An 8,821-nucleotide genomic window follows, 5' to 3' on the forward strand; every position below is an offset into this window, starting at 1 on the left:
TCCGTCCGTCTCGCTGCTATTACCATATTTTTTTCCCCGATTCCTGCATATTTCTTCCCCCTCCCTTCTCCCTCCTCCCTCCTCCCTGCTTTATTGTTCTTCACCTGCTTTCCTTTTCCCAACTTGTTCCTCTCCCTCTCCGTGCAGGTCAGGTCAAGGTGGTGTTCATTCTGTATAAAAACTTGGGATCCTTCCTGTCCACCGAGAACGCCACGGTGAAGATGGAGGTGGACGGACCGAGCCATGAGAAAAAGCATCTGGCGGTCAACTCCCACGTCATCGCCGCCTCCATCAACAAAGAGTCCAGTCGGGTGTTCCTCACCGAGCCGGTGGTTTTCACACTCAAACATCAGCAGGTACCCAAGCCCAGCCGTTATCCTGAACAATCCATATTCCGACACGTCCTTTTAATAACCTTTCATTCCGTTGTTGTTCTTGACACAGCTGGAGAATTATTACACCCCAAATTGCTCCTTCTGGAACTACTCGGAGCGCTCCATGACGGGCCAGTGGTCCTCGCAGGGCTGCAAGCTGATCGACAGCAACAGGACGCACACCGTCTGCTCCTGCAGCCACCTCACCAACTTCGCCGTCCTCATGGCTCACCACGAGTCCGACGTGAGTGAACAAGGAGGGCGTTGCAGACGCAGTCGAAATGAAAGCCGAGGTTCTTTTACACAGACGCTCGAGCATTAACGCCTGCACTCTCAGTCGCACACACGCACACACACACCTGCACTTTAATGTATCATGCGAGGCTGACAAGCTCTTTGTTTTGAATTTTCTCCCTTCCTATTTTCGCTCTGACATTCAGGGAGGTGCACGCCTGCAAATTCATCTGCTCCCACTCCGAGCTGACTTTCACATGAGTTTGATTGCCGTGCGTTTTTTCCAGGATGTCTTTTCTCTTGTCACTGTGCTTTAGCTCATTGCATATATTTACCAATATGAAATAAATAACTTCTTCTCTTTCTCTTTCCTCCCACCGTCTGTTCTGTCTATTTGTGTCTCATTTGTTTCTTCCCTCTCCCATTCTCTCTTTTATCTTCACTCCTCATCTCCCTCCGCTTTTTCTCTCTCCATTTGTCTGATCCTGTTGTGGTTCTACATCACTTTTTTTTTCTCAATCTCTCTCTCTCTCTCTCACACACACACACATGCACACACGCACGCACACACACACTGCCTGGATCTCAGTTCCAGGGTCGAATGCATGAACTGATCCTGTTTGTGATCACCTGGGTGGGGATTGTCATCTCCCTCGTCTGTCTAGCCATCTGCATCTCAACTTTCTGCTTCCTGCGGGGCCTGCAGACTGACCGCAACACCATCCACAAGAACCTCTGCATCAACCTCTTCATCGCCGAGCTCCTCTTCCTCATCGGTATCGACAAGACAGAGTATCATGTGAGTCTGGAGCCACATTTTAACTAGTGATGTCGGGTTCTCGCTCACAAATCAGGTGTGTGTTTTTTTTGTGACAATTTTACTGCTCTTATTAAAATGCTGCAGTACATTGTCTTCTTTAAGTTCTCTCTTTAAAGAATTTTATGTGCACAGCTGTGACCTTTACATGACAAGATTATGTCTAGTCTTTCCCAACCGGCAGCTTTCATTTTCAGTGGCTGCTCTTTCCTCCCTTTCTTTCCTGCTAATTCCTGTATTAATCCCCTTCTCTTTGTCTCTCGACTCTTCCTCACATCTTCAGATCGCCTGCCCCATCTTTGCCGGCCTTCTGCACTTCTTCTTCTTGGCTGCCTTCTCCTGGATGTGTCTGGAGGGCGTGCAACTCTATCTCATGCTGGTGGAGGTCTTTGAGAGCGAGTACTCGCGCAAAAAGTACTACTATCTGTGCGGCTACTGCTTCCCCGCGCTGGTGGTCGGCATCTCTGCGGCCATCGACTACAGGAGCTACGGGACCAAGAAAGCGTACGTGTGGAACACAAGCCTTTTGCACCTGCAGATTGAGAAGTAGGATTACGCTATTTCCCCAGCTCTGTGTGATCGCGACTTGCTGCTCCCTGCGGGCTGGGCTGGCTTCTCTGAACACACTTAGCAAAAGCCTGATGATTCTCCTTCATAAAATAATCCTCTGAGGGAAATAATATGTGCACGCCCGCCTGCATGTGTGTGCACGTGTCTGATAGTTTTGTCTCTGAGCTCGGTTGTGGGTAACGCCCTTCTCCTTTGTCCTCTCCAGATGCTGGCTGCGAGTGGATAACTACTTCATCTGGAGCTTCATTGGACCTGTTTCATTTGTTATTATGGTATTAGCTTCACTGCCTGACAGTATATTCCTTTATATATATATATATTACAATACAGTCAAATACAACATTTCGCCTTGGTTGTTTTGTAAGAAAGTCCTCATTTTTGCAGCAGACTCTATAATACCCTACATATTTCTTTGCTCATGCCCGTCCTCTGGCCTCTGTCCTTTGTCCTCTGTCCTCTGTCCTCTGTCCTCAGCTCAACCTCATTTTCCTAATGATCACCTTACACAAGATGGTCCGCAACTCTTCAGCGCTTAAACCCGACTCCAGCCGCCTGGACAACATCAAGTGAGTTCAGGTTATTCAATAGGAATCTTGAGAAACCTTAATTCATCATTTATTTACAGTTATTATCCCCAGTATTCAGTAGTAAGATTATATTTCTCTGTGGAGCAGTTCACAATCTTCCTGGTCTCCTTCTGTCAGATCGTGGGCTCTCGGCGCCATCGCCCTGCTCTTCCTGCTGGGCCTCACCTGGGCCTTCGGCCTCTTGTTCATCAATGAGAACACAGTAATTATGGCCTACCTGTTCACCACCTTCAACGCCTTCCAGGGCATGTTCATCTTCATCTTTCACTGCGCTCTGCAGAAAAAGGTGATGGATTGATGGACGGATGTTCAGTATGATTGCAGAAAATAGATTTTGCTCTTTCAGATCCTCTGCTGCTCCTCTTTAGGTCGGGTGGGGGGGGGCTGAAGTGTTTGTTGGCTTTAAAACCATGGTGGTGTTGTTTCTTTCACAGGTCCATAAGGAGTACAGTAAGTGTCTGCGTCATTCCTACTGCTGCACTCGCACCTCCACCGCCAGCTCCCACGGCTCCCTGAAGAACTCGGGTCTGCGCGCCAACAATCGCTACTACAGCGGCGGCCAAGCTCGCCATGCGGCAGCCCACAGACAGGTGCTGGCAGCACAGACCCACACGCATCAAAAGTGTCCCACACAAAATACACAACTAAACCTGTCGGTTGTTCTTTTGCACGTCAGCCACACCATCATTAAGTGCAATTTGAATGAATGAAAATTCATTTTTCCCGACTGGTAAAATAATATATATATTGTGCTCGTTTCCAGTGGAATGAAAGTAAAAATTTAATTTCATGCATGGACCTTGATTCAATCTGACATTTATAGAATTGTGTCAAAAAGGTGTCAAAATCACCCCAGAAATTATATATAACAATGATTTTTATTTTTTCTCCCTGGTGGCGTTCCATTTCCTTTATTTAAAAGATCTGTTATGGAATTCTGAAGTGCGAAAAAATCAATACCAATGACTCGCAGATTACTTTACCAATCACTTACGAATTTAATTATATTCTTGATTTTGTTTTCAGCTTCAGTCCGATCTTTCTTAATCGGCCAATAAAAGAGAGCCGCTCAGCAAACGGCCGCATCCTGATACGATCTGTTCACACTATAAACAGCCGGCGTGTTCACGTGTGCTGGGTCATTTCTGCTTTTATTACCGGCTGCCATGTGCTCGCCACTGTAGATGACTTAGCTAAAAAAAAAAAAAAAACATCATTTAAAAGTGCACACACAGACTCAGGCATTATCAAAGACGGCTGAAAATACTGGGCTTGATGGCTCAAGTAGATAAAAACACAAGGACGTTTGTCCTCTCAGTCAACGAGGAAGACTTCCAACTGTACAAGATGACTCCTCCACATGACAATCCTATCAGCTGCTGCGATCCTGTCGCACTATCTCAAGGTTGTGATGTGTGTGATCTCCTTTGTCTGGCATGTTTCCCTGTTGTTCCTCATGGATTAACCCCCCCCCCCCCGTGAGTCACATAGTCTGCCATTGCTTGTCTAAATTTAACTTGTCTGTAACTCAGAGTCGGATCCGCAGGATGTGGAACGACACGGTGCGGAAGCAGACGGAATCTTCTTTCATGGCGGGCGATATCAATAGCACCCCAACGCTCAACCGTGGTGAGGCCTCCCTCCATTACGCCTTTGCTTCGCTGCATTCAGTCATGCATCCCTGAATGCACACAAAGACATGCTGGCATTTACACAACTGTACGAAACAATGAATACGTGCACGTATGTTCATATTCAGAAAAAAACAAGAGAAGGGTATTCAGTAAAAGCTCCCAGCAGCAGCAGCAGGAATACGTGAGTGTATTATTGATGGTAGGTATTTGTGTTCCTGTTTAAACATTCACTCCTGTTGTTCTAATTAAGTAGATTTAAATGCATTCATAATTTAGTGTTTGAAGTTATTAATACTAATTCTACTTAAGGACAATGAAAGCTGCTTCTATCCAGAAAGTAAAATTAGAAATATCACAATATTTAAACTCTTTTTTATTTTATTTAGCTTTTCAAAGTAAATATAAAAGGTTCAAAATAAAAGGAATTTAAAGCTCCTCATTATGCACAACGGCCCAGTTCAGAATAATATACAATAAAACAATATCCATCACTGAATTCATGGTAAAGGAAGGAGTCATTTCAATATAAATACTGGGAAGATTAATCCATAATTTATTATGGATCATTAGCCTAAATATATAAAGTAATTAGTAGCTAAAGTTGTCAAATAAATATAGAATCCAAACATGAATCATTGCACTGTCAAAACCAGGCAACTGTGCTGTGAAGCTTTTATTTCCTGTACTTCTCAGAAAAGTTGGCAGAAAGCGAAAGACAAAGGCGAGCACAGGAGGCGGGGAGGAAACGAGAGAAAGGACGAGAAGCGCTATCATGTTGGAGTAATTAAAGAGGCCGAGTGTGGAGGAGAGATGCTGTGCTGTTATCGCTGGCATCTCAGAGCAACTCGATTTCTCCACTTCACTTCTTTATGAACCATAATCTCTTCTTGACAATATAAAGTGTCCAAAAGATGAGGCACACACACACACACACACACGTACCACAGTCTCCCATGATTCTCTTTGTCCTTTCTCTCCAAATTTAAAGCTATGTTCCTTTAATTTCGACAGTTAGCGGGGTGTTTTTTACTCTGGAGTGAGAAACTGAGAAAATGTGATCGTCAAGACTCGACAGAATGAAGCAGAGAATGGAGGGAGAGAAAGAACAGCTGAAAGACAGACGGGGAAAGCGTCGGGAAAATGACAAATAAATAGCTCAGCGTGAACGCATTTGTTTTGCTCCCTCGCTGTGTGATGAACAGTAGGCATGAGACCCCAAGGTTGCACTTTGCCGTGGACTCCTCTCTGTCATGCTGTCCTGTTCTTAATTTCATGGCATTTCTGTTTGAGTCGCCTCAGGCTGGAACCGTACACGGGCATTATACAACATTCTCAGTGCACCATTTCTTTGAATTATATTTGTCTTGTAGTGGCATTCACATTTCAGTAGAAAATTAACTGTGTTTCAATGGCTGCACCCCCCTAGACTACATAATGGCATGCATTACTGTTCTGCTCCATCTGACTACATTGTCAGGAGCCAAAGGGGGGGGGGGGACACACACAAATGGCAGTGCTTCAAACAGCACCTCTCTCCCTTGCAATTGCATTTTTACTCAAAGGTTACAATCAGCAGCCATAAACATTGAAGAGAACACTGTGTGAAATGCATTACTACATAAAATGGCCCCATCTGAATCGACAGCAAACATTTTCCTGGTTCCAGTTTTTATTAGCCCGCCGAGTCTGCAAAGGTGAATTGTATAATGCTACACCTATTTTGAAAAATGTTCCTCCTGCATATATTTGAGGCAAAGATCAGAGCCTGTTTCTTTTTTTTTTTTTTACTTCCGTTTCCGCAGCAACCATGGGTAACCACCTTTTGACGAACCCCGTGCTGCAGACCCGGACCGGCACCTCTCCCTACAACACTCTGCTGGCTGAGAGCTTCACCCCGCCCTCACCCGGCGTCTTCAACTCCACCGGTTAGCTCCTCGCAAACGCGTGTGCAGTCTCGTCAGCATGCATTCAGCCTCCTCTCCTGCACGTATACGTGCTTACTCCTGCATTTGACTGTGTGCGTGTGTGTGTGCGTGTTGCTTTTCCGTACTATGAAACTGTCACACAGACTCACTAGACTGAGCAGAGTGGAGCCGAGCGCTGCCTACAGCCTCACCAGCCATCTGGTCGGATCTTGAATCTTCATAAGAACAAACCACAAATTGATAGGAAGTTTAGCTACAGCTGTGACTGCCAAATTATTCCAAGACAGTTTTATGTTTGCCAGACAGTCGTCGTCTGAAACCACAGACGGATGAGACAGCTTGTTGACCGTGAAACGCCCATGTGTGTGTCCGTTCGTCAGCTGCACCTGTGTGTGTGGGTGTGTGTGTGTGTGTGTGTGTAAGTTACTGCATGCCTACATCTGCTGAATAAGACGCGTTCACCACAGTACCAGCATTCACCCAGAGTCTCGGGCCCAGTGTCTAAGAAGTCGCCATTTCTATTAAATATTTTAAAACCTCTCTGCACAATACGTCAAGCCTGATGGGCCACGAGCCTGGCAGCCCAGACGTTTTTAGAAGCGAGTGGGAGAGGAAGTGGGGAGAGCACTTCATTAGAATGTCTAATCAGCCACACCGCTGCTGAAGAGGAGAGTTACTGCACATTAGATAAAATACAATAAAAAAAAACACCCGACTTTTTAGGTGGTTCTAGCTTTTCCCTTTTGGTTCGTGACAGCAGTTTGGGAGGAAGTTGTAAAAGTCAAAGTTGTAAAATCAACATTAGTGTTACAGTGCGAGGCTTTTGCAGTGAATGATGTTCCCAGCCAGGTATCCTCGAGGACAGAGAGTAAATATCCAAAGAGTTTTCTGCGAATTAAAAGTAAATGAGGAGACAGGATGTCAGACGCACCGGCGCACGTCTGCATCAATCTGCGTTAATATGACGGGAGTGTGTTAGGAAGGGTCCGAAGGTCGAGTCCCAGCCTAGTGAAGAGGCATGTGGATGCATAGACTTTCTAAAAGGGCTTTTCTTTGTTTCGAAACAAATCAAAATAATGTCCCGTCATTAGAGAGCACTTCCTGACTAGTGTGTCTCGTCTGATTCACTCCACATGACTTCCTCTGGTTTGCACAGGAACGTTTCGTGACCCAAGTAAGTGTAATTACCTTGATGACATCACTGTAAGCCCCTCCGGCTCACATTTTACTGATGATGTTCTCCTCTTGATTCTGTATAATGATGATGATGATGATGACGATGATGGTCTCTCCTCTGTGTTTGGGTCAAGAGAGCACGTTGTCCAAGGCCCGCGACCCCTGTGGGATGGAAACCCTGCCCTTGAATGGTAACTTCAACAACAGCTACTCCTTGCGCAGTGGCCCAGGGGGTGGAGGTGGGGGCAGCTGTGACTTCCTCAGCGGCGGGGGCGTGGAGAGCCCCCCACCTATCTTCAATCCTCGCAGCGCGGAAACCTTGGGCGGAGGAGGCATCAGGCGAAACCTTTCTGATGCTGCGGCCTTTGAGAAGATGATCATCTCTGAGCTGGTGCACAACAACCTGAGAGGCGGGGGCGGCGGCGGCGGCGGGGGCGGCGACGTAGGGGACAGGGTGTGCGGCAGCCTGGCCAGGGGACACCCTCTTAGCGGGGTTGGTCGGGGGACAGTGGGGGCCGGGCCAGAGCCGTCTATAAGCTTGGACGAAGACGAGGACTACCTGAGAGAAGGGCGACAGCGAACCCCGCAGGACGTGGAGCTCCTCTACAAAGCCCTGGAGGAGCCGCTGCTGTTGCAGCGAGCGCAGTCGGTCCTCTACCAAAGCGATCCGGAGGAGTCAGAGAGCTACACGGCCGACCTCACCGAGAGTCTCGGCCACAGCGGACACAGCGGTCAGAGCGCCGGCGGGCAGGGAAACAACGGCGCGCCGGACTCCCCCGCCCGTGACTCCCTGTACACCAGCATCACCAACCTGCGAGACTCTCCTTACCCCGACAGCAGTCCCGAGCCCCTGGAGGTGGCGCCCCGCTCGGCCCAGCCCCCTGAGGAGCTGTACTACAGCTCAGGGAGGCCTGCCCTCGCCTCTCGTGGGGCCCATATGCAGACCTTCTACCAGGCCCCACCTCGGCGACCGAGTGGGGAGGGACACCAAGCTCAGGAGCCCGCCCACAACGAGGGAGACGGACAGATGCAGCTGGTCACCAGCCTGTGACTGGTGCCTGCTGAGAATTAACGTGATGGCCAGAGCCTGCCTCGTTCTTGAGTCTCTCCACTTTCTGCTTGTTTGGTTGCCTTTCTTTCGCTTGACGTTTATTTGACTAACAGATGAGTAGTGACCTTAAGGGGGGGGGGGGGGGGGGGTTGGCCAGACCTGCAGAATCAGCCTTGATGTTTGAGCCCCTCCCCCCCCCCCCTTCATCGACTGGTGGGGGTTGTTCTGCAGAACATTCATTGGCTCATTCCAACCTCAGACCTCCCCGGCTCCCTTAGTACCCGAAGGCCAACTCCAGCACTCTGAATGTACCGACACGCCCCCTTTACCTTCCAATATCTCCAAACTTTAAAACTTTGTTCAAGTTTTTTTTTAATGTAATTTCTCTTCAGACATGCCTCCGGAGGTGGGAATATCATTTTACATGTTATCTGATAGGTCTCTATTCAGCCG

General features: G+C 47.7%; 1 protein-coding gene across 1 annotated transcript in view; it reads left to right on the top strand.

Annotated features, from left to right (window-relative positions):
* The window catches only part of adgrl1a (adhesion G protein-coupled receptor L1a), a 46,159-nt gene extending 37,791 nt beyond the window's left edge, over window positions 1–8,368 (top strand). The window contains exons 14-25 of the mRNA XM_068750000.1: window positions 148–356; window positions 445–618; window positions 1,204–1,407; window positions 1,709–1,929; window positions 2,201–2,267; window positions 2,470–2,561; window positions 2,700–2,868; window positions 3,017–3,172; window positions 4,115–4,211; window positions 6,019–6,141; window positions 7,298–7,315; window positions 7,452–8,368. Coding sequence (XP_068606101.1) covers window positions 148–356; window positions 445–618; window positions 1,204–1,407; window positions 1,709–1,929; window positions 2,201–2,267; window positions 2,470–2,561; window positions 2,700–2,868; window positions 3,017–3,172; window positions 4,115–4,211; window positions 6,019–6,141; window positions 7,298–7,315; window positions 7,452–8,368 — 2,447 coding nt within the window. The remainder of the gene's footprint in view (window positions 1–147; window positions 357–444; window positions 619–1,203; window positions 1,408–1,708; window positions 1,930–2,200; window positions 2,268–2,469; window positions 2,562–2,699; window positions 2,869–3,016; window positions 3,173–4,114; window positions 4,212–6,018; window positions 6,142–7,297; window positions 7,316–7,451) is intronic.
* Window positions 8,369–8,821: the final 453 nt, after the last annotated feature.

Source organism: Brachionichthys hirsutus, chromosome 16, assembly GCF_040956055.1.
Source record: "Brachionichthys hirsutus isolate HB-005 chromosome 16, CSIRO-AGI_Bhir_v1, whole genome shotgun sequence".
Lineage (NCBI taxonomy): Eukaryota > Metazoa > Chordata > Actinopteri > Lophiiformes > Brachionichthyidae > Brachionichthys > Brachionichthys hirsutus.